Source organism: Ruditapes philippinarum, unplaced genomic scaffold, assembly GCF_026571515.1.
Source record: "Ruditapes philippinarum isolate M1 unplaced genomic scaffold, ASM2657151v2 ctg3282_1_1_1_1, whole genome shotgun sequence".
Classification (NCBI taxonomy): domain Eukaryota; kingdom Metazoa; phylum Mollusca; class Bivalvia; order Venerida; family Veneridae; genus Ruditapes; species Ruditapes philippinarum.
Window position 1 is genome coordinate 1,107 of NW_026856960.1, and position 27,261 is coordinate 28,367.

General features: G+C 33.9%; 1 protein-coding gene across 1 annotated transcript in view; it reads right to left on the reverse strand.

The window, feature by feature from the left end:
* Window positions 1-999: 999 nt before the first annotated feature.
* The window catches only part of LOC132748264 (uncharacterized), a 48,451-nt gene continuing 22,189 nt past the window's right edge, over window positions 1,000-27,261 (reverse strand). Inside the window, exon 3 of the mRNA XM_060737836.1 lies at window positions 1,000-1,158. Coding sequence (XP_060593819.1) covers window positions 1,006-1,158 — 153 coding nt within the window. The 3' untranslated portion in view covers window positions 1,000-1,005. The remainder of the gene's footprint in view (window positions 1,159-27,261) is intronic.

Here is a 27,261-nt window from a genome sequence, read left to right on the forward strand (position 1 = left end):
GCATTTTTTTCATGTTCTACTATGAGAATAACCTAGCTAATGGCAATCATTGATGGAAATTAATCCTAATAAAAAATTAATACCAAACCATGGACTGAAATACATCCAGTTTTTAAATATATTTCTCTAGATTAAAACTGCTTAAGTACATGTGCTAAACCGTAGTTTCTCTCTGCTGACATGTACACAAATTGTAATTAATTAATAGAGATTTATCATCCCCTCCATAATACAAAGTCTCTTTTAATCTGAGGATTCTAAATTTCAGCTGTTTTTTTCTCTCTCTCCTTTAATCATGATACTAAACAACTAAATAAGAACCTAACGTGTAACTCCCTGAGAAACATCAATTAAGATACACATCTTGTATAATTGCATTTCTGATTACCATTTCAAGAGAGATACACATTTAGACTTATTACCTTTGCCTGATCCGTGAGTTACAAATATTGATCCCCTTTTCCCTTAAGAATTTTATAGCAACATAATCTCTAAACCAAACACACTATCATTAGCATCAATAATATCAACAAGAGTCATCATATGGTCCAAAATCGCTCACCTGTGTCCACTTTCTCAAGAGAAAAGTTACTTATTTTAACACAACCCGCTTTTTGGCATATTGAACATAGAAGAAGGACTAAAGGTGTTAAGAAATATGCAATAAAAATCACACTATTGACGATCTATAAATTAGACATGTGACGTAACCAATGCTACATGCTGAAAATAAGTACAGAAACAAATTAAGGCACACTCACTGTAGCTTGATATCAGGTATGGCAGCATTTATTTGTTGATGTTGGGTTTTTTAATCGAAATAATATATCATCAAAATAATATATCCCAAGCAATGATTTAGCACTTAATAAAATTACTGTTTGTCGTTTGGATGTGCAGCATGATATAACTCGAGCCCTCTTTATATAATTCCTCACATCCAACTAAAACTGTGAATAAATTTAGCCATAAAATCACTGTTGGGGATATATTATTTCTTAAATCTTACATACCAGATTCTGATCGTTCAAGACCAAATGCTTGTTTCCCATTAACATGATCTTTGTTTACATTTACAACTTCTGTTTCTTCACTGGTCTCCAATGGTAAGTACACTTCAACATGCATATTTTCAGGAACCTTCACAGGGATATACATCTGTATAAAGAAAATCAAAGGTGGTCATTAGAAAAATCAAATAAACAGGAAACTTTAAAGCAGTTTCATTTCATACATTGCCCATTTTTTTGTTACAAAGTAAGAAAACAAAAGCTGTTCGTAGGACAGCTTGCTGGACTATTTTCAGTGCTTGAAAGTAGCAGAGCCTTGATAATGATAATGTAAAAAGGACCCATTTTTTTAAAGTTATCATCTCAGGCCTTGGAGAAAGCCATATGTCAATAGACTTTGAAAATATTTGAGGTGTTACGCAAACTTTAACATAAATTCTAAGTCAAAAAGAGGCATAATTCTGTCAAAATAATTGATAGAGTTACATCTGCCTGTTTACAGGTTTGGTGCATGAAAGTGTGCAAAGATTCAAAGCCATAATGTCAATGGACTTCAAAAACGTATGAGGTTGTACACAATCTTTAACATAAGTGGTAACGCTGATGTCAACCACTCAGGTAACTAGGATAGCTCTACTTATTCTTATTAAATAGTCGAGCTAAATAAGTATACACTAGCCCAACACTTAATGACCTTGACACTTTTTATCTTCAAACCATTTTATGCAAGATCAAATAAATGTAAGACAAAAACAAGAAAAAGATTCAACGTCAAAATACAGTGCTGACCCAGATATTCATTTAAGCAGAACCAATTTAAAAATGTTGGCTCCATGCTAGGAACTTCCCGAGAAAAAATTAATGAAATCTGACTCAGAAGTTTCAGAAGCAGGATGCACTGACGGATGATGAACTCCAGACAAATTGTGATCACAATAGCTCACCTTTGTGCCCATGGGAGCCCTTCATATGTGCCCAGGTGAGCTTAAAAAACAAACTATCAAAACAATCCATTTTAAAGACATTGTAGTTTTCAATTAAAACTAGTTAATAATACTGTTCGATAAGCCCAATGACAAATGAAGACTTTTTAATTTATAAAATGGTTTCAATCATTCTAATTCATGACAGGTTTCACTGAGAAAGTTCGTAATCTTCCTAATTATATTCAAGTCATGAAGATTTATGATTATACGGAACTTATATAAATACAGGAGTTGGGCCATTAATCACTATAATAATGAAGGAAGATTACTTTCTGAGAAGACTTGTCATTTTCTATTGTAACTTTGAGGCTATTAAGGTCACTCATTTTTAAAAAAAAATTCTAATCAAGAGAACCATGATGGCCCTTTATCGCTCATCTGAGATTTGAAAATGGTTACGAAAAAGCAAAAAATTTTTAATGTAAAAGTAGGACATTGGTTGTATTTAAAGTCATTAGTAAGATTAAATTTTGATTTCACACCCAAAAAAGTGGTCCAAAATGTAAACTAATGCCAAAATATTCAGAAGTAGGTCACTTAGGGTCGTAACTGTGAAATGTGCTTTCATAAAATTTATAATGTTCCGTGAGATTACGTGACTAATGTTCCACACCAGATATTTGAGCTCAGAAAGTCTAGGCATTGTAGTTTCTCAGAAAGAGATTTTAAAAATTAGATTTTTAAAGTCTATTTTCTAGCTCAAGTAACCTACATGTACCTAAAAAATTGCATGAGATTGGAACCATTCTTTTGACTTTAGTTAATGGCCACCAGTTATTATATTGTTAAATCTAAAGTTTGTGGAAAACAACAATGTGACTTCAGACATCACACCTTGAACAAAAGCTCATCGCAGCACTATGTGCTCAGGTGAGCTAAAAAGTAAATAAACAGAGAATAATTGCATGTAAATTAAAAATTTTTCTGTGACATTAATGGGTAACTTAACTATATTTAGGAAACAAATATCATGATAAATAATGACACATTATGATTTAGTAAGTTAACCAACATATTCATTTTTCAAACATTAATTTTTATACCAGATACATAATGCCACATTTCAGCTACTTTATATATTTCACAATGTCATACTTTTTATTTAATATTCCGGTATAACACATTAAATTCAATATACCAGAATTTACACATTTTATTCATTCTGGTATTACAGATTTTATCAAATGTACTAGTATCAAGGGCGTAGCGCCCATTACGCACAATACGCAATTGCGTATAGAGAAATTCCGAAGGTAAAATAATAAAGTTGAGAAAATCTAAGTTTTAATGGTTTTATCGCATTAGATCTAGATCACAAAATATTTCGTTGCGTCATACTGTTTACTACAAAGTGTAAACTATGACTGCGTCACTCTACAGTATCGTATATGACGTTTCTATTAATTATTGTAATATATGTGCAAAAGGAATTTAAGTTTCTCGTTAACTCGAAGCATTTACAAATTTATTGCATATACAAACTTATAAATGAAAAGCACAGCATTAAATTATCTACAAAGATAATAACTTATCGTTGGTTAAATTCTCAGTAAATAAAGATTATTAAAACTTTTCTTAAAAATTTAGACCAATTTTTTCTCCTTTGGAATAGCTCTATTTTAAAACGACTTTAAATCTTTTAAGTTCTAGATCAAGATTTTAAAAATCATCAACTCAGGGATAAAATTTAATTTTTGGTGTGTAACTAGTTGTCAAAATGAAAAGAAACATCCGCCAAATTCCAGGACAAGCGACCCTTTTCATGGTCCTAAAACAGAACCCAATCAAGCCCATGAATCTGACCAGGTAGAAACAAAACAGAATTCACAAGACCTGGCATGTGACCCTCCTATGATGAGCAAATCAGACGCCAATGTCGTGTCTCCTTCTCTCCCTTCTTCTCAATCCATCTCCTCCTCTTTGTCTACCCCTGCTTCTTCTCCCCTCGAGAACCGCTAGAAGCTCCCTGGGAGCACGATTCCTGGGTATCGGAAGTGTTAATATCAGAAGCCGACTAAGAATGCCAGATTCTAGAGAAATGTTGTCCTCACCGAACGGTTTGAGCCACATACAGGTTGGGTTGCACCTCTCAAAGAACTCGAAAAAAGCACACATTTACTTAAGGTACATCCCTTTATTTGATGGAATATTTTGTGCTCCATGTTTTGCCTTTAATACGGCTGAAAATGTGGTTGTTGCTTGTCCGTTGATTGACTGGAGCAACGCAAGAAAAGTCGTTGATGGACACACACACTCAAAAGAACACATGAATTCCATCACAAAAGCCGGCCATATTTTTTTGTGGGCAGCAAAATATATCTATGAATAAGTCCGTTACTTTCTCATCTCTGCCTGAGGAGACCTATGGAGTGATCATCATCAGACCATTTACTATATCGTTGTATCTGGTAATTTCCCTACTTTCTTACGATGGAATAGAATAGTTCTCAGAGTATAATTTTTCTTCTGCATTTGGAAATAATACATACACTTGGATAAATGAGACTGAAGGTTTAAGACAAAAGCCCTTCTTACCAAACTGATTTGATGAGAAATGCTAAAAAACATTTGTTATCTGGTTAAATGCGAATTACAATTGAACGGGCATTCATGCACAAACCAATTTCATGATCTGCATCCTTAATTAAACTTCACATGGAAAATATTTTGTGTATGTAAAATAAGAAAACTACAAGAAAACTACAAGGCGTACATGTACACTGCCTTTTTTCTTTACAAATCTGTTCAGTTATAATGAAATAAATTAGAAAGTAAAACAAGCAGCTATATGTTTATCAATTTATGGGGGAAAAATTACTTGAAAATGCTTTATGCTTTACGTGCAGAAGGTGCTTCAAGACATGCCAGAGCCTACGATTTAACACCTAATTTTTCAAAATTTTCCGGGGGAGACCCCCCGTACCCCCACCAGCAGGAGGGAGACACCCCCTCCCGCATGTTCCCCCACTCGGCACTTCGTGCCTAGCTTTGCGTATACTTTTTTTAAGGCTTAGCTACGCCCCTGAGTATTACACATTTTATTCAACATACAGGTATTCAATTACAAATTTTTATTCAATATACCTGTATTACAAATTTTATTCAATATACCAGTATTGCACATTGAGTGACCTTATTACAATGGCCCCCATCTGTGAAACATTAAGTGCTAGAATTGGAGCCAGTTTATTCAATATGCTGGGGTTACACATTTTATTTTAAGGGTACATACTGTTTAAAGGGAGACACAGGAAATATTTTCATTTCTTCATTTTGAATTTTAGATTCATTATTCTGTAAATGTCTTCAAAATGAATACAATAAGCAGTCATTGGAAATTTTTTTTTTCCCCTTGTAAAGAACAAAATGGTGGTTTCCTAACATGACCCGCGTGGGTCAAGTTAAAATGTTAAGATTTCACAATAGTGTCAATGTGAACTCTTGAAACGTAAAATAACATGTCAAATGAATGACTTAGACTCATTTCAATCATACAATATCCACAACATCTGTTATTGTAACTTCCATGGTTTGTTTAAGTCACATGACTAATTTTAAAACTACTTGGTGATTCTGTCTGAGTCTAGATTTCGTTCAACATATATAGATGTATATACGTTTTAAACCCAAAATGTATAGAATTTATACAGGAATTCATGCTGGAACTTTCAAAAATGTCATTTTAGTGTGATTTGAGTACAAATGATCATTTGATTATTTTTGTCAATAATTTGCCCAAGTATCCCTTTGATATATCACATATTTTATTTCATACGTATATACTACACATTTAAATTCAAATGCAAGCTAGCTCAGAGCAAATTTTACTGCAAAACAGGAGTTTTCTCATGCTAGATGGAAAACCCACTAGGTTTTTTGCTTTGAGGCATCAATGCCAATTTTGACCACTACATGAAGATTTAAAAAAGCTGTAAGAGTTCCGAAACCATTTACTTTTTGTCTTTTATCTTTTGCCCTACTATATTGTCTGACACTTTCAGGAAGTCAGTCCTTTAGCTGCATCCATTATCTTCTAAAATATGTAATTATATAAATCTAAAGTCAATGACATTAATGAAACACTTTTTTGAATAATTCAGATTGACAGCCGTATCCGAGAAGATATCTTGTATGTCTCAAATATATTGTTGCTTTAAATGACATACCAGGGGTCCTTGGACCTCTGCAAGGTGCGCATTGAGACAGAAATCTAATTTTTGTACTTTTATAAAAGTACTTGCTATTGTCTTAAAGGCCCATTATGCCTCAGAAATGCTATCATTTCCATTTCTCAAAAAAAAAAAATATTTCTTTTTTTTATATTTTATTTCTTATAACAGTTTCCAAACAAATACTCAGTTGTCATATAAATGAACTATTTAAAATTTGCTCCTTTAGCTTTGTTGGCAATTCAGGTATGGTCATAGTGAATTAGTATTTTGAATGGAAAACATTTTGTTAACTTTACGACATATAACTGTTAAACATCTTTAAACATGCTCTAAATCCATTGTTAAAATATTAATTATTAAGCACATTTTTGACATTTCTAAAGAATGTAATAAATACAAGTTTCTGAGACATTATAAAATGTGAATTTAAAATCCATTTTGTGAAGTCAAACAAATACACCTGTTTAGACAAATTGGAAAATGTCAGATTGTAAGTCTGCAAGGTAAATTAGACAGAATGTGCAGCTGAACTTTGACTGTTGTTTTTCAATGTTTTGCAAACTCTAGTAAACAGGTGAAAATGTTACACAAGACACAATTGCAACAGTGTGGAAAAACAATTCAAAAGCATCAATATCTTAAGTCCTTCTAAATTGAATAGGAGTTAACCAGTTATTGCACTAAGAAGACGTTTATATACCTTCTTGTTAGCAGCAAAGCTTTCTATGAACTTAAGATGACTTCAAGCAAGAAGGTTTGACACAATTTAGTGACAGATAGACAGATGATGGGGGAAGACAATTGGTCCCAGAGCAGCAATTATTCAAATATACTTCCCATTGCACACTGCCCTATTGTCATTTTCTTAACTTTAATAAACAACACATTCACTTCAAATGTTATGAAGTTAAAGGTTCATGACAAACGTAAATTAGTTAGATTTCAAAAGATAATAAATAATAATAATTATGTTTCTTACATGCTTGAAATCCTCTCTCTAGAATTGCTTTGGAGTTGTGTTTAAGACAAAGCTAAGGCCATCATTATATAATATATTAATATTATCATTATAATTAATATATTAATATTACGCATGTCTCCTCTTCGTAGAAAAGCTTCCTTTGAAGTTTGGATGAATTCTTAACAGAGGTTAAATACTGAGAAATAGTCCATACAAAACTGATGTGGTAGTTTAATAAAAAGGCATAATAATTTTTGATGGGATAAAACTTTAAGTAAATTCATTGAACAGGAACATACTGCTTTATAATATGCACTAGATGCTCTATTAAAGGTTCAATAATGATTCCTTAATGATATCAAAAAAATTCATGCCAATGGCTTTTAGTGACAGAGCAGTATTGTCAAAATTTCAGGACAGTTTTTAGGAAGGATGGACAAGCAAAACCTTTGAGTGGTGGGGTTGGCTCAGTCATTAACATGCCAGACAAGGAATATAAGGATTGCTGTTTGCATGGGTTCAGACCCCCCAGTCAGGGACAAGCCAATGTTTCCTGTTCAGCAAGAAACTTTACATTCAAGTTGCTTTGTATGAACTATAAAACAGAAAAAACTATACTTCTCCCTTACAGGGAACATAAATTGTACCGACAAATAATTATTTCAGTATTAACTTAACACAAAATCTTTGAAGAATACAAAGTTTGGTGACAATTAAGCCTATAAAATTATAACAGTGAATGATTCTTTAGAAGAATGATGTAAAAAAAAAAATTTCTACTTTTTAGCTCATGTGAATAACCCTTAAAAGGACAGGCATGTAAACAAATTATTTACAGACTACAAGATAAAATGCTGGACAAAAGTCAAAGACCCTGAATGAGGTATATAATGTACTTTACAGTTTATAAAAGGGCATAATCTTTGATATTGGTAAGCTTAAAATAGCAAAATATGACATTATCATGAGAGGATAATGTCTGTGATTTTTCCCAAAAGGAATAATAAACAGTTTGATATTGGTCAGTTTCCATTGTTAATGACTGGTTATGCTACATTTAATAAAGGCGCCATAGATATCTGAAAGTGTCATATACATTAACCTGTTTATGACAAACAGTATAACATTGTAATGGCCGGTTATGGTGATATTTATTTAGGGAAAAAATTGTAAATAAAAAACATTGGCTGTAACAATGGAAGTTTTTTTCGGTAGGGATATGATGGCAAAATGTTATCTCTAAATATCTCTCTAGCAGAATATATATATATATAAGTGGTTAAAATGAATTCAATAGAATATCTTTAAACTTAGCATGTGGTTAGAATATGATAATTAGAAACATTTGAAACAAAACAAATTTGGTGGTTCACAGTTCTCACTTCTGAGTTATCTGCCCTTGAATCAGAATTTTTTACTTATCTGAGGTCATTTCAAGGTCAAATAACTTGTGCGTATAATTATGTCTGTAAAATCTTGTTTTAACTTCAGGACTATGATTTTCTGTTTATAGTTGATCACAATACAAAATTACATGTAATTCCTTATCTTATTTCTGTTAAATTTTTCAGTTTGTAAAAAGTGACTAAAAATAGGCCATTTTTTTATATATTTTTTTAAGAAAAGTCAAAAGTTTTTTGAAAAGAAGGGGGAAAAAAGCAAATTCACTCTGTATTCTTTATTGAAATTTTGCTTATTGACTCAAACAGAAGTAAACTATATAAAACAAGCAATTATCATAGTATAATGCAAGCAATCCATAAGTCCCCTTACCGGTAAGAGCCCAAGCAACATTTTGAAGGGCCATTGGCCATTCACTTAAGTTCCTATTTTAAGTAAATTTGTTGAAAAAGTTCTTTAAAAGTGATCACAGGAAACAGTTTTTATGTACAGACAGATGGACTGAAAGACACTCTAAAGTTATTTTTTAAACATCCCTGTTATCAAAATATAACTTTTTTAAAATCCTATCATGATTGATGAAGTTGGAGTAAAAATTACCAATTTCGAAAAAAGTCTAAGTTCAAAACGGGCATAATTCTGGAAATAGTCTTGCTAGAGTATTGAACACTCACAAATGTTGAATGATAATAAGAAACATTTATATGAAGTTTGAAGTAGATACATTCATAAAAAAGAAGTTATTAAAAAAAAACAATGTTTCGCAGGATCCAGGTTATGTGTAAAATTTGCCATATTTTCAGCCTATTTGTTGCCATAGCAACCAGAATTTTCAACATAGGAAGAAAGGAAAAAGACGTGCATAATCTCCATACTGCCATCTATCCATATATCAAGTTTCATTAAAATATTTTCAGTACTTTTTGCGTTATCGCGGGATCCAGTTTTGTGGACGGACGGACTGACGGACGGACAGACGGCCGTCCGGCCGAAATGGAATAAGGGGCCATTTCTTTTGTTATTTTCTATTGTTTAATAGAGGGCCAATGGCCCCTTACTGTATTGTTACGGAATGAAGTCTATTGTTCTCTTTTGTTCTGTTTACAGTTAGATGGCCCCCTATCCCTTTTCGGTAGTGCGGACGGACTGACGGACAGACAGACGGACGGAGGGTAAACCTAAAGTCCCCTCAGGTAAACCGGTAGGGGACTAATAAGCAAAATATTAGGTATTGTTTATCTTCATTGTAAATTATCCGCCCTTCATTTAAGCCAAAAGAAATCCAATTCAGGGGCAGATAACTAAACAACAAGGATGGTAACCCCCAAATTTCTTTCGCTCAAAATATTTCTATAATAATATTCTAACAACTGTGATGCTAAGTTTTAGTTTGCCTTTATGTCTATTTGAAAACTCCCGAAAACATCTATAAATCAAGAAAGATGGAAAATTGTCAATAAAAGTTACTTGTATCATAGTTTGGGGACCTTTCTGTTGAAAAGGTGTCAGAGTTAAATTGTATACATATACATGCACAGTGCGGTAACTAGAGTGCAGGTATCAGTTACCCGCACTCCAGATAATGCCTGTGGATTGGTTCATTTTTGCCGGGGTTTACATATTGTGACGGCAGAGAAAGGGAAAGGGGCAGAACTATCATATTCAAACGCTCGTTCATTGGTTAATTTTTTCTGGGGGTTCATATTATGACAACAGGGAACGTGCTGTCATATTTGCCTATGATACAAAAGAGAAAGAACACCGAAACACTCGGCAATCTGATTTATACTCGGGGGCTACGCCCCCTCGTACAAATCAGATAGCCTCGTGTTTCGGTGCTCTTTCTATTACATGTTTTGCCATGCATAGGCTTATGCCTTTACTAACATAGAAGAAAAGATTATTTATTCAATAAGGTTGTGTCACAACTGCAGTGCAGGAAAATCTAGGGTTGTATAGAAATTTAGTTCTTGTGTAGGCTGTAATAGCTGTAATCATATTTCAATCATTGGCAATATTCTTAAAGTCTTTATACATATGATGTAATAAATTATTTATAACTTTCTACAATTCAACAAATTATGACAAATATCAAACATAAATCAATTTTTTTGTTTTCCTAAAAGTTCTTATGTAAATCTCCAAGGACCAAGATTTCAGTATTTGTTGCTAATACAACATAGTACGAGAAATTGTTTGTTTGGGTTATACGTCACAATGACACAATATAGATCATGTTCCAGCTTTACTGGTGAAGGAAACCTCAGTTAAGAACCACTGACGTACCACAAGCTAGCAGGATTATTGAGCTTGGTCACATGAAAGAATCCAAAGTCCCTGTTGGGATTCAACCAACAGCAGTGAGGGGCAAGTTGTTTGAAACCAACAACCTTGACCACTTGGCCACAAACTATAGAAGGTAATAACATCTAAATAACAGTAAAGCTTAAGCAAAAAATTATTGTCAAAATATTCATGTTTTGAAGTAATATTTAGATTTCTTTTATTAACTTTAATAATTGTACAGTGAAAACTTGTCACATGTGACTTTCCAAATTACATCGGACTATCCAAAAGAGTTCACATATTGACAGCCAGGTCAATAAAAAGTTTCAGTTTTACTTTATGAAAGTTTGCATATTCTTTGATTGTTTTGTTTGTTGAAAAATATAGCATTATATCCTAGTGTATAATTCAATTTGTTTTAAAAGTGTTTTCAATAAAGATTTTGACATGTTTATTGGAAAATTGACATTTTGTTAATAAGATGAAAACAATGAAATATTTAAATATGTTGATCTGACAATGTGGAACATGAAATAAATACTAGTTTAAGTTTTTAATTTTAATTACAACATTTATAAAAATAACTGTCAGTTCATCTATTATTTCATGAACATCAAGCATTATTAAGTAGTTCAGAATCTTTGCCAAAAAGTGAAATATCTGAAAAAAATCCCTCAAGTCATGCACTGAATATATTATAGCTGCCCCTGCGAGAATTACATGAATAATTCATGAACTGTTCATGAACATATTCATGGACAAGTTCATGAATGTGCATGAACAACAAATGAGACTTTTTTTCGTTCACGGACAATTCATGAATCAAGATATTCATGAACATGATCATGAATATATGTTCGTTAACATTCATGAATATATCGATTCATGAATTGTCCATGAAAGAAAAAAAGTCTCATTTGTTGTTCATGCACATTCATGAACTTGTTCAAATGCACATTCATGAAATTATTCATGAATATGTTCACGAACAATTCAAAAACTTCTCCCAGGGGTCATAATAATGAGACATCACAATCAATTTTCATTTAATTCTAAGATTGCTGATTTGTACCAGCCATAAAAGGCACAATAGACAGTTTTTTAGTACAAATACAAAACACAAAAGCCCATTACACAGGTAATGAAACTTGTTAAACACTGTGCTCATTGATTCCTTATGTACAAATTGAATTGTCATTAGAATTCACAACTTGCCAGTTTCCTCTTCAATTTATTTCTTTGACACAATTTTCCATAAGATTTTATATAGTCCATTATGTAAATACATCACTTTTTCTTCATTTTGCTAAGTCATTGTTATTTATTCCATTTTTAAGTAAGCTTGCACCGAAAGTTTGTTAAAACACATGTCGAGCTTTGTTTCAGGTGGCCATGTTGACTTTTGCATTATGGGTGTTACCCTCTTGTTATGACACTGCTAACATCAAAGGAATGAATCATGCAGCTCTATAGATATCTATGATGGCTGATTTGATACATTTACGCTTTGCATTTTCGATAGTGACAACACAACCTATATCATTATTGCCTTTTCGGCTTGTTGTCTTGTCGCTAGCGAAATGCGCCAAAATAGCACATTGTTGAACTGTGGTCTTGTTAATTGTCCTGTAGCTAGCAAAGCACACCAATGGCGCGTTGTCATGCGGCGTTTTGCCAATACTTTGATTTGAGACCAGCGATAATGTGACATTGCGACAATGCGCTGTTTCGTGTGCATCGTTAGTGACAAGACAACAAGATGAGAGTCTGACAACCGGCCACTCTTTGGTTATTGTCGTGATGTCGCTAGCGACAACAACACACAAAAGTGTTCCAAATCAGTCATCATAGATATCTCAATGATGAAATTTACATCACTTTTGCATACATTTGTTTCTTTGATATCTTTAAAAGTTAATGCGTGACCTAGAGTAACCTCAGACTGTTTAACAATTGCAACTTATCTATAAATAGTAACAAGATATTTATTAAAAGTTACACACCTCCTCTATTGTTTGTGACAGGTCTATATTTTTCAGATAGACCTGTTTAAACAAAAGAAAGTCTGTTAGGAGATCTATCTTTTGCAGGTGCACAGGTCTGTTCTAGTCAGACAGACCGGGTCATGATATAAACACATGAAAAAACAGACCTGCCAATGCCCCCTTTTTGCAGTGGCGGTCATTTTCCCCTCATGTCTGACCCCACCCCCTCTCTGTATCAAAAATGTTAAAATATTTTATTGTTTAATTGTTTGCTACCAAAATTCATCACTATTGTCGAAATTTCATTTTGCTTAAATACACAAAAACACTTGCGCAAATTTGTTTAAGTCAAAAAAGCATCCATAAATAAATGAACTATAATTGTTTCCATTGGCATGCAAAAAATATATACACGAGATAACATTTTTAGTGACAATTCACAACAGCAAAAAAGGGGACAAACGTCCGGTGTGGCAGCTGTCCAGGGACAAATGTCCTAGAATCTGTATTGTCTGATACGAAATATTATCAACATATTTATTCATTCTTTAACATACCTTCCATTAAAGATCTTTTCACTTTATTATTGACAAATTGCACATTTAACTTTTTTCATTATTATTTCAAAGAGAAAAGCAAAATTAAATGCAAATTATATATTGTATTTAAGCGGAACATTGATAAAAGCTTACCTGTATATGCGTTGCGTTAAAAATAATATTTCAATTTGTGCATTGCATCAAATGCTTGGGATCAGCCATTGCTCAAGCCAATATATTTTTTACGGTGTGTAAGTTGGATATAGGCCTCGTACATCAATCTTTCTATTTAGGAAAGACCTGGTCTCGAATTTCATGACACATCAGGAGCGCTACACGCTCTTGGTGTCACAATATGAAATTCGCAACCAGGTCTTTCCTAAACAGAAAAACCTTGTACACAGTCGATATCCTACTCGTATTATCTATTTTTGCAACCTGTAATGATATAGTCTGGTGAGGGAGCTGTGAAAACGCACAATAATTGCTAATTACATTGTTTGATACAATAAATTGCCTCGAGTCCTATTGTGTTCTTTAATGTGTAAAGTGCGAATAACATCTTTTTCTACAAGATATTGGCTGTTAAAAATGTACAAAAGTCATTTAATTGAAACTATTTTTGTTCTATGGGACGCAAAATTTATGGTCGTTAGTTGCATCAGACAGGGTGTTGTTTAATTCAGTGACTTTACATTATATAAGTGAATTATGTTGGGCGATCTGAAATACTGGGTCGTATATGATAGGAAGTTGTTTCAATCAGTGAGTCGCTATGGCAAGTTTACTTGATATAGAGAGATTTTGAAATTTGAATACAACCGTAAAGTTTCTGTTATCTTGCTTTAAAAACCATGAAAGGACAAACAAAATTAAATAAAAACCTGAAATTCTCCATCCACTTCAGAATGAGAAGGTTCAAACAGATTTAAGTGATGTTGACCTGAAAAGATTCAATTACGCGTAGTAAATTGCTTCTCTCTATCGCAAATGGACTAACCAAATGTAAAAGAATTACCCATGTAATTACAGAGGTTGTGAAGCCAAAATTGACTTACAACCAAGTTCAGGATCCTCAAATTCTTGTACTTTCAGCTGATTTACCAAAGTTAGTGTGTTATACTTTATTTGAAATACTGCAATTCTATTGGACAAAACATAATTTCAAAAACTAAACATTAACAATGTTAGACTGCAACCAAATGTAAAACTAGAACTGTGTCCAAAGGACAAGAATGCCGACCCACTGACCCACCGACCCGCTGACAACATATATCGGATATATAGTGAAAAAATCAACAAAGGGCCATAATTCTGTTAAATTTGGTCGCAGCAAAAATTCCTTCCTTTACTTTCATCTACACATTAAGGTTGTTCATCCCTGGAAGTTTAAGCAAAATCTGCCATCCGGTTTAAGAGGAGTTGCTTTCACAAAATTTCTATATGGTATGTTGTAAAAATTCAACAAAGGGCCATAATTCTGTTTAATTTGGTCGCAGCAAAAATTCCTTCCTTTGGTAACTACCATCTACACATTAAGGTTGTTCATCCCTGGAAGTTTAAGCAAAATCTGCCATCCGGTTTAAGAGGAGTTGCGTTCACAAAATTTCTACATAGTATATGGTGAAAAAATCAACAAAGAGCCATAATTCTGTTAAATTTGGTCACAGCAAAAATTCCTTACTTTATTACCATCTACACATAAAGGTTGTTCATCCCTGGAAGTTTAAGCAAAATCTGCCATCCGGTTTAAGAGGAGTTGCGTTCACAAGATTTCGGGACAGACAGATGTACGTACAGACAAACAGACTAGGGCAACACTATATGCTCCCACTTTGTGGGGGCATAAAAAATACACATGTTATTAAAGAGGTCTTTTTAAGGATGTTACATTCACGCCTAAATTTAATTTAATACAACCAAGTAGTTCCTTTAAAGTAGTCTTGTTCTGGTGAATCTAAGGGTTTTTTATATAAAATCTATACACTGTTCAAACTGTGAATTTGTTTAATTCTTTATTTGATCAGCAGTTTGCTGCCAAATGTCTAAATCAAAGAACTGTCACAGAATAAACATTCAATATCATGTGAGAGAGGATTATATTTGAGAGAGTTAAGTATTGAAGTATGTGACAGAGGCTGTTATTGGCAATATCTTCCTTAGCCAGACAGCGCTCATACTTTAATACAGGGATATTCCTTATATTGTAATTTGTGGAAATATTGTCTGAAATCTAGCTTACAGGTAATTATTACATTAAATCTTGTTTGTTGAATAGACATTAATTATAAAGATTTTTTTTTATTTAATTATAACAAATTAAATTAACTTTTTTAAATTAAATTAATTCTTACAGCAATACTTAATTTTGTTGCAACACTTGATTTTAAAAATAATAAAAAAGTTTTCTTTGTTAAATAATTTATTAATGTTATAAGAAGATTTCATACTCTTACATAAACACTTATTTTGTAGCAATAATATTTTAAAAGTAATCAAAGATTTTCTTTGTTGAATATAAATTTAATCAACATATTTAATACACTTACAGAAATACTTAAAAAATTATTTTGTTGCAATACAGTATTTTAAAAGTTGAAAAAAAAAGTTGTTGAATGTAACTAATTTCAAAGACATCGAATCTTTATTAAATTCATTGTTACAACAAGAGCGATCAGTAATCACATGTGTCGCCTCATGAAGGCAAATTTCATGTTGGGACAAATTTTGTGACAGACAGACAGACAGACGGACAGTGCACAACTAGACTTGGTACTGATCATTCCTGTAAAGTTTGGATAAAATTGCACCAGTAGTTTATGAGTAGTAGTCCGGACAAGCTTTTGCGTATCTGGCAACACACAGAAAAAAACACCTTTTTATCAAAGGGCCATAACTCGGCCAAAAATCATTCAACCGGAAAACCCGTGCAATATGCGCAAGGACTTGAGCTACAGATCAATCCTGTAAAGTTTCATTGAAATTGCATTAGTGGTATAAGAGAAGTAGTCCGGACAAACTTTAAAACAAAAAATTATTAAAGGGCCATAACTCTGACAAAAATCATTGAACCGGAAAATGCTGACAATATGCACAACTAGACTTGGTACTGATCATTCCTGTAAAGTTTGGATGGAATTGCACCAGTAGTTTATGAGAAGTAGTCCGGACAAGCTTTTGTGTATCTGGCAACACACAGAAAAAAGAAACCTTTTTATCAAAGGGCCATAACTCGGCCAAAAATCATTCAACCGGAAAACCCGTGCAATATGCGCAAGGACTTGAGCTACAGATCAATCCTGTAAAGTTTCATTGAAATTGCATTAGTGGTATAAGAGAAGTAGTCCGGACAAACTTTAAAATTAAAAATTATTAAAGGGCCATAACTCTGACAAAAATCATTGAACCGGAAAATGCTGACAATATGCACAACTAGACTTGGTACTGATCATTCCTGTAAAGTTTGGATGAAATTGCACCAGTAGTTTATGAGGAGTAGTCCGGACAAGTTTTGTGACGGACGCACGGACAGACAGACAGACAGACAGACAGACAGACAGACAGACGGACAGACAGACGACGGAGAAGTGATCCCTATATGTCGCCACTACTCCGTAGAGGCGACACAAAAATGTTTTGATGAGATACTTTTTTTGTACACTTTTTTGCTGATGATAATCATTTTGTCATACTTATGTAATTAACTTTAGATATACATGTATATGAGCCGTGCCATGACAAAACCAACATAGTGCGTTTGCGACCAGCATTGATCCAGACCAGCCTGCGCATCCGCACAGTCTGATCAGAATCCATGCTGTTCGCTTAACAACTCTATTACAAGTAAAGAAACTGATAGTGAACAGCATGGATCTTGATCAGACTGCGTGGATGCGCAGGCTGGTCTGGATCCATGCTGGTTGCAAACCAATTATGTTCGTTTTGTCGTGACGCAGCTCATATATAGAATTTAAAGGAGCTCCACGGAGGTATAAAAGCCTAAAAACATATAATTGGATTTCGTTCATGCCATACATGCAGGGCCACTAAAAACAGAGAGTTATACAAAAGACAATGAATAAAATTTACAATAAAACAAAATTGAAAATCGTGCATTTGTTCTATAAATTCTCAGGAAGACTTGATCAAATTGCTTTTCAATTTTTGGTAATATATTTTCACCATAATAATTATTCTGAAAAAATAGGGTGATCATTAAGCTTAAATGATCTGAAATTTTGGATAAAAGCTATCAGACTAGTCATTCTACAAGTAACATCAAATGTAACAAAAATTATTTTCAGTCCCTTTATGTCAAAAAACTTCAGTGGAGTTCCTTATAATAGCTGTAATCTTTGAATAATACCACACTTGGAATTATAGAATTAATTCTTAAAAGAGATCCACTTAGGTTCCATTAAAAGTCGAAAAACATAAAATCTGAAATTCTTAAAAAAAATGTACGTAATTCTAGGACATTTAAAACTGGAAATGCCAAAGATAATAACAAATATACCCATAATTCAATAAAAAAATTTTTTTTAGCAATTCTTAGATGCCTGTTGTTTGAGATAAAGATTTAAAGCTCTTTAATTTTTGGGTAATTTTGCACAACTAAACATTTTTATTAAGCAAAAAACAGTGTAATCGAAATGAACTGAAATTTTGCACACAAGTTATTGGTTACAAACATCCATTAAAAAGTACATATATAAATATCTCAAAAAATATTTCTAGTATTATCATGCCAAAATTCTCACTGTCATCTGAGTCCCTTCAAAGCTGTCTTCAACTTTTATTTATTTTTTTTTGTTGGAAAACAATTCTCTGTTGTTCAAACTAAGTTTTTCAGTAATTTTAACTTGGAAAAGTGAATCATATCACTGTTAAGCCTTCTTCAAAACAGTCTACAAAGAGCTATTTATAACACATTAGTGAAGTTTGTTTCTAAAAATAGAAGATCAGAAAATGAATCATCTGTTTTACTAATAACTGAGAGCAGCCAGAATATTAGATGTCTTGAAGGGTTTCCTTATTGTTTATATATTTTATCCACAGCAAATTTCATTTTCCATCTGAATTCTTTTGATTTGACAATTATATGAAATGATTTATCTTAAAATAACATATTTAACCTTTAAAACAGCTGAAGGCAACTTTAAGATTGCCTACATGCATATCACTTACATGAACATTGAACGTTTTAACTTACGATACTTTTAAGACACATAATGTTTCACTATAAACCTGTGTGGCTTAATTCACACCTTACTTTAAATGCAACAACATGATCCTCTATGCATTTGTCATCATCTTTATGTTTCAAACTGAATTACAAAACAAGCCAACACAATCTGCTTTGAAGCTGTACAAACCATTTATCGGATACAGCAATGTACAGGCAGATTTAAATAATTTTCTCAGTTTGATTTAAAACTGTATTGCAATGCTATATTCATTGTATGTCATGAATATGGTTTTTCATCATCAGAAAAATATGTTTTCTTTAACTTGCGGGGAAATGAAAGTGTTTAGCTTTTACCCCCAGTATACAGAATGCAGCACATTCAAGCAGTTTTAAACCAGGCCCTATAATTTTACTGTTGCTAGCTCAATTAACCCATTACCTCATATAGACAGACATCTTTTCACGCCTTTTCATCCCCAGCCCCTTCTTGAGGCCTCAAATAGTGAAAAAGACCCAGTAACCTTGAGGGTCAAAGGATTCTTAAGTAATTGGGTGCACAAGCTTTTTTAGTCAAGGCCCTTCCGATCTTGACCAGCTTTGACCTAGTGATCTCAAAATCAATAGGGGTCATCTTCTTTTCATGACCAATCTCAATACCAAATTTGAAGACTGTGGGTCAAAGGAATCTTAAGTTATTGAGAAGACAAAAAAATGACAGATGGCTGGATGATGAGACAGCTAGATGACAAGCTGGTTCCATTATACCGACCTTACAACTTTGTTGTGCCGGGATATAATTATTCTGACAAAGCTAGATGAAGAATTAGAGATCTAATCAAAAACTGACTTCTTTAAGAGTTTTTTTGCAACATTTAAGTAGGGGTAATTGTGACTTCTATAATTGTGTTTGCCACACAGTTGACTGATTTTTTTAGGTCATCTTTCAGCAAGTATTTTGCTCCTTTGAGCTAAAAAAAAATATAAGGGAAAATGGTATAAACAATCATTTAAAAGGTAGTCTTAAAATACATGAACAAATTTTGAACAGGAGCTGTCACCCAAGTGATGAATGCCCCCTGAAAATGTTTCTTAAGCATGCAGGTATTATGAAAAGAAAAGAGAATGAAAGTGACTTATTGCTGAATATTGTTCTTTGTATTATTGTATCTGTAATCTCTTATTGTGATAGCATAAACCTTCAAAATATAAGTGTGACCTTGACCTTTGAAGAAGGGACGTGGTTCCTGCACGCGACAAAATTTGTTATGAGATAGACATTTGTGCCAAATTATTTCAAAATCCCTCAATGCATGACAAAGTTACAGTCTGGAGATGATTGTTGGGTAAATGGGGACAGACAGACATGAGCCTTAGCTGCATCACATTGTCTTGATGTGGTAGACATTTGTGCCAAGTTATTTTAAAATCCTTCCATGCATGACAAAGTTACAGTCCGGACATGAATGTGTATCTTCAAACTCTTCTCGAGAGAATGAATATCTTCAAACTATAAGTGTGACCTTGACCTCGAAAATCCTTCGATGCATGACAAAGTTACAGCCCGGACACGAATGTGTGTACCTAGAAACTCTAATTGTGATAAAGTGAACTTCAAAATGGAAGTGTGACCTTGATCTTTGAGTTAAGGACGTGAGTATTGGACACGACATATTGTCTTGATGTTGTAGACATTTATGCCAAGTTATTTCAAAATCTTTTGATGCATGACAAAGTTACAGTCCAGACATCATTGTGTGTACCTTTTAATTCTAATTGTGATGTGAAACTTCAAAATGTTAGTGTGACCTTGACCTTTGAGGTAGAGAAGTAATTCATGGACGCCACACATCGTCTTGATGTGGTAGACATTTATGCCTATTTATTTTAAAATCATTCAATGCATGAAAAAGTTACTGTCCGGACAAGAATGTGTGTACCTATTTTCTCTAATTGCGATAATGTGAAACTTCAAAATGATAGTGTGACCTTGACCTTTGGGGTAGGGACGTGGTTCTTGGACGTAACATATGGTCTTGATGAGGTAGAGATTTGTGACAAGTTATTTCAAAATCCCTAAATGTATTACAAAGTTACAGTCAGGACACCAATTAAGTGGGGACGGACTGACGGACGGACAGACGGTGCAATAACATTATGCCAATCTTCTGGGGCATAAAAAGATTGAGACAGCACTTGTGAATTTGTGTTTTTTTCTTTTCTTTTTTTACACCAATAACATGTTTTTTGGTCATCTCTTGGGTGTTGATGAAGCTAAACTGGCCTTTAGGATTACTAATCATTAATTACAATTTCTCTGCAAGTAATCAACTACTAATTCCATATGATTTCTGAATCAGCTGTGAGTCAGACAAATGCCCCCTAGACTCAATGTTTGAAATCTACTGTACAGAGCAATTATGCCTTGTCTAAGGATCAGACCACCTACCTCTGGATTACAAATGCAATGCTCTCCCTGCTGTCTATGCAGGATGACCGATGTTAAGAATATCGAGTTATATAGCTAAATTCATCGAAAAGCTCATGTAAGAAATGAAAAATAGAGATATTACAAAAAAACGTATCATTATAAACAAAAAAGACCGTCATACAGATAATTGAATCTTAGTAACAGACAGGAAACTTAGGTTTATTGTTAATCCATAACTGGTTAAACAATTTCCATTTTCTACAATAATATAAAGTGCCTTGATTATACGTTTGAAGAAAAGAATTATATCAATCTGACAGTCTGCAGCCGTTTTTATGGTCAGTTTTATCAGGTTTATTTTCTCTCTCTCTCCCCCCCCCCCTCTTATTTCCCCAAAATACAGAATTTCCAATATATACTTTATAAATCCATTATATACTTTATAAATTGAAATATTGTAGCTGTCAGTCATATATATATTATTTAGATATATAATTATGTTTACATAACTATTGCTTTAGTTTTATTTATCTTTTTCCAGGACAATAAATTTATTTATTATTACTATTTATTTATTATAGATTTCAATATTATGACCTATAAAGTCAAGGTCAAATAAAAGTCAAGGTCTTGTCCTACGGGTTGTTGTGTTCATTACGTAACTGAAAATAATGAGTTCATAGCAAACAAAAATCCCAACAAAAACATTGAAAATAAAACGATGTGTCCTTCAAATTTAAAATAGTCTTTTTTGGAGTCTTGCCCTAAAGATTGTTGTGTTCAAGAATGAAGACAATCAATTTAATAATAATTTATAGCAAAAAACAAGCAAAATAAAAATAAACTGACCTTGAAGGTAAAGGTCATTTATGAGTTAAGGTCAAGTTAAGTCTTTATGTCCAAAGGACCTATAATTTTATCCCATGGAAGACAATCCATTTAGAAATTAAAGTTATATAATCAATATTAAAGTTTGTTGACTTGGCAGTAATAGCACTATAGGCAGCACTATAGGTAACACTGGAACATTGTTACTGTTACATTGAATAGTTTTATGGGCTTTGAACTTAAAACGAAAAAAATAGTTTGTGAAAACAAATTTGGAACTTAATTATATAATAACATCTGAAATTTTGGCTGCAATTGCGGGGGCATCTGTGGCGTGACAACACATTTCAATTTTTTTACATCAATAACACATTTTAGGTCATCTCTTGGGTGTTGATGAAGCTATTACTGGCCTTCAGGATAACTTACCAGTAATTACAATTTCTCTACAAGTAATCAACTACTAATTCCATATGATTACCGAATCAGCTGTGTGCGACAAATGTCTGCAGACACAATGTTGGAAATCAATTGTATAGAGAAATTATGTCTTGCCTGAGGATTGGACTTGAGTAACCTCTTGATTACAAATGCAATGCTCTCCCTTAGTACCAGTGTTATGAATATCCAGTTATATGGCTAAATTCATGGATAGCCCATGTAAGCAATGAATGTTAGAGATATTACAAAATACATAGCATTATAAACAAAAGATACCGTCACACAGATAATCAAATCTACAGACAGGAAACATAGGTTTATTGCTAAACTGGATAACGATTTCCATTTTCTACAATAATATAAAGTGCCTTGATTATATCTTTGAAGAAAGGATTATATAAATCTCAATCTGCAGCCGTTTTTATGGTCAGTTGTGACAGGTTTATTTTCTCTCCCCCACCCCTTTCCCCCAATTACAGAATTTCCATTATATACTTTATAAATTGAATTACTGCAGCTGTCAGTCATATTATTTATAGCTATTTTATAAACAATGTATTATTACTATACCTTTAGTCTTATTTATTTCTTTCCAGGACAATAAATTTAAAGGTTATTACAATTTACTTAACAATAAATTTCTAATAATATGACCTTATTTAAAAGTAAAGGTTAAATAAAGGTCAAGGTCTTGTCCTAATGTTGCGGTTCAGATCGGAATATTTATCCTGAGGTGACCCCGCCCATTGGGCGTTAACTAGGCTAGCTAAATTACCACCCTTGGGCGGGTTCCAGTGGGATGTTATTTCGATTCGAACCACAACATGTGTCAGATATTTTTTTCTTGTATATATGGCCATATTATTTCATATTTAATATTATAGTTTTTCCTCAATAAGATATTTGTTCATGGAAATTAAAGTCATTTCGTCCATAACTATTTTCCTAAATAGCATATGACTATACAACTTTAATAACAACAGCCAAATGACATCATCCTCAGCACATATTTCCCTTTTAAAACAAGAGCTATCAGTAATCGCATGTGTCGCCTCATGATGGCCAATTTCATGTTGGGACAAATTTTGTGACAGACAGACAGACAGACGGACAGTGCACAACTAGACTTGGTACTGATCATTCCTGTAAAGTTTGGATAAAATTGCACCAGTAGTTTATGAGGAGTAGTCCGGACAAGCTTTTGCGTATCTGGCAACACACAGAAAAAAACCACCTTTTTATCAAAGGGCCATAACTCGGCCAAAATTCATTCAACTGGAAAACCCGTGCAATATGCGCAAGGACTTGAGCTAGAGATCAATCCTGTAAAGTTTCATTGAAATTGCATTAGTGGTATAAGAGAAGAAGCCGGCAAAACTCTAAAACTAAAAATTATTAAAGGGCCATAACTCTGACAAAAATCATTGAACCGGAAAATGCTGACAATATGCACAACTAAACTTGGTACTGATCATTCCTGTAAAGTTTGGATGAAATTGCACCAGTACTTTATGAGTAGTAGTCCGGACAAGTTTTGTAACGGACGGACGGACAGACAGACAGAAGACGGAGAAGTGATCCCTATATGTCACCTCTACTCCCCACTACTCCGTAGAGGCAACACAACAAAAGCCGGTTTAACCCGGTGATGCTCCCAAATAGGTTTTGGACACAGGAAGGTAAACCTTTTGTAGTGTCAGAGTTATGTCACAAAACTCAAAATAAAAAACAACCCAAATGTTGCCCGCGACACATCTCAATATGGTGATCATTTCTGTGAAAAAGTTGTAAAATCCAACTTCAAATAACAAAGTTATGGGCCGGACACTATTTTGCTGCGAGGTCATGTTGTGACCTTGACCTTCGATGAAGCGACCCAAATGTTGCGCATTACACATTGTCTCAATATGTTGATTATTTCTGTGAAATAGTTGTATAATCCGACTTCAAATACCAAATTTATGGGCCAGAAAAGATTTTGCTGCAAGGTCATGCTGTGACCTTTACATTCAAGGTAGCAACCAAAATGTTGAGAGAGACACATTATCTCAATATGGTGATCAATTTTGAGAAATAGTTATAAAATCCAACTTCAAACAAGATATGTTTGTAAAACATGTATGCCCCCTATCAGCAGCCAATTAGTCATGTGATAAGGTTATTATGCATGACTTCTGACCCAGTGATCAAACAATTAATAAGGGTTATAAAGTATCTACTGGTCATGACCTTGACCTTTGACCTCTTGACCCAAAACTCAATAGGGGTCATCTGCTGGTCACGACCAATCATCATACAAAGTTTGAAGTTCCTAGGCCTAGGCGTTTTTAGTAAATTGATCAGAAACTGTTTTTACCTACAAGGTCAATGTGACTTTGACCTTTGACCCCTTGACCCCAAAATCAATAAGGGTTATCTGCTGGTCATGACCAATCACCATGCCTAGGTTGAAGTTCCTAGGCCTAAGGGTTCTCTTATTATTGATCGGAAACCGTTTTAACATACAAGGTCAATGTGACCTTGACCTTTGACCCCAAAATCAATAGGGGTCATCTGCTGGTCATGACCAATCACCATGCCAAGTTTGAATATCCTAGGCTGAAGCGTTCTTTAGTTATAGATCAGAAACCGTTTTTACTTACAAGGTCATTGTGACCTTGACCTTTGACCCCTTAATCCCAAAATCAATAGGAGTAATCTGCTGGTCATGACAAATCACCATACCAAGTTTGAAGTTCCTAGGCCTAAGTGTTCTTGAGTTATTGATCAGAAACCGTTTTTACTTAAAAGATCAATGTGACCTTGACCTTTGACCCCTTCACCTAAAACTCAATAGGGGTCATCTGCTGGTCATGACCAATCATCACACAAAGGTTGAAGTTCCTAGGCCTCAGCGTTTTTTGTTAATTGATCGGAAACCGTTTTTACCTACAAGGTCAATGTAACCTTGACCTTTGACCCCTTGACCCAAAAATCAATAGGTCATCTGCTGGTCATGACCAATCACCATACCAAGTTTGAAGTTCCTAGGACTAAGGGTTCTTTAGTTATTGATCGGAAACCATTTTTACCTAAGAGGTCAATGTGACCTTGACCTTTGACTCCTTGACCCCAAAATCAATAGGGGTCATCTAATGATCATGACCAATCACCATCTCAAGTTTGAAGTCCCTAGGCCTAAGGGTTCTTTCATTATTGATCGGAAACCGTTTTTACCTACAAGGTCAATGTGACCTTGACCTTTGACCCCTTAACCCCAAAATCAATAGGGGTCATCTGATTGGTCATAACCAATCACCATACCAAGTTTGAAGTACCTAGGCCTTAAGGTTCTTTAGTTATTGATTGGAAAACGTTTTACCTACAAGGTCAATGTGACCTTGACCTTTGACCCCTTGACCCCAAAATCAATAGGGGTCATCTACTGATCATGACCAATCAGCATACCAAGTTTGAAGTTCCTAGGCCTTAAGGTTCTTTAGTTATTCATCGGAAACCGTTTTTGCTTTCAAGGTCAATGTGACCTTGACCTTTGACCCCTTGACCCCAAAATCAATAGGGGTCATCTACTGATCATGACCAATCACCATACCAAGTTTGAAGTTCCTAGGCCTTAAGGTTCTTTAGTTATTGATTGGAAACCGTTTTTGCTTACAAGGTCAATGTGACCTTGACCTTTGACCCCTTGACCCCAAAATCAATAGGGGTCATCTACTATCATGACCAATCACCATACCAAGTTTGAAGTTCCTAGGCCTTAAGGTTCTTTAGTTATTGATCGGAAACCGTTTATGCTTTCAAGGTCAATGTGACCTTGACCTTTGACCCCTTGACCCCAAAATCAATAGGGGTCATCTACTGGTCATGACCAATCACCATACCAAGTTTGAAGTTCCTAGGCCTTAAGGTTCTTTAGTTATTGATCGGAAACCGTTTTTGCTTACAAGGTCAATGTGACCTTGTCCTTTGACCCCTTGACCCCAAAATCAATAGGGGTCATCTACTGGTCATGATCAATCACCATACCAAGTTTGAAGTTCCTAGACCTTAAGGTTCTTTAGTTATTGATCGGAAACCGTTTTTGCTTTCAAGGTCAATGTGACCTTGACCTTTGACCCCTTGACCCCAAAATCAATAGGGGTCATCTACTGGTCATGACCAATCACCATACCAATTTTGAAGTTCCTAGGCCTTAAGGTTCTTTAGTTATTGATCGGAAACCGTTTTTGCTTTCAAGGTCAATATGACCTTGACCTTTGACCCCTTGACCCCAAAATCAATAGGGGTCATCTACTGGTCATGACCAATCACCATACCAAGTTTGAAGTTCCTAGGCCTAAGGGTTCTTCACCATACCAAGTTTGAAGTTCCTAGGCCTAAGGGTTCTTTAGTTATCACTCGGAAACCATTTGGTCTACGGACCGACGGACCGACAAGTGCAAAGCAATATACCCCCTTTTCTTCGAAATGGGGGCATAATAACAAAGTTATAGGCCGGACACTATTTTTCTGAAAGGTCATGCTGTAACCTTGACCTTCAAGGTAGCAACCCAAATGTTGCATGTGACACATTGTCTGAATATGATGATTGTTTCTGTGAAATAGTTGTAAAATCTGACTTCAAATAACAAAGTTACACAATTAGGGCTTTTTTATTTAGCATATTTTGATATTTACTAAGTAAATGACTTGGACTGAAAAAGTCATTTGCAATGATTGTGTAAATTCTTTGTTCACTTGAAAATACAGTTTAATACATTTTAAAAAATTTCATGGATCTTGAAGCATGCTCCTTTAAAAAATAATGCTTCACAAAATATAATTCGTTAATTGCACACATAGTCTGTTCAATTAAGAAAGAACCTGACATGTTGTGAATGCCATTAAACTGCATGTTTAATATACTGCAATATCAAAGAAAATTTATGTATCCTTCATTTTTAAGAACATTAAGAAAATTTCAAGCATAAAATGATAAGAAGAGGATAAGAACATTACTCTTTTTCAATTCTTAATTCATTTTTATGTTACTAATG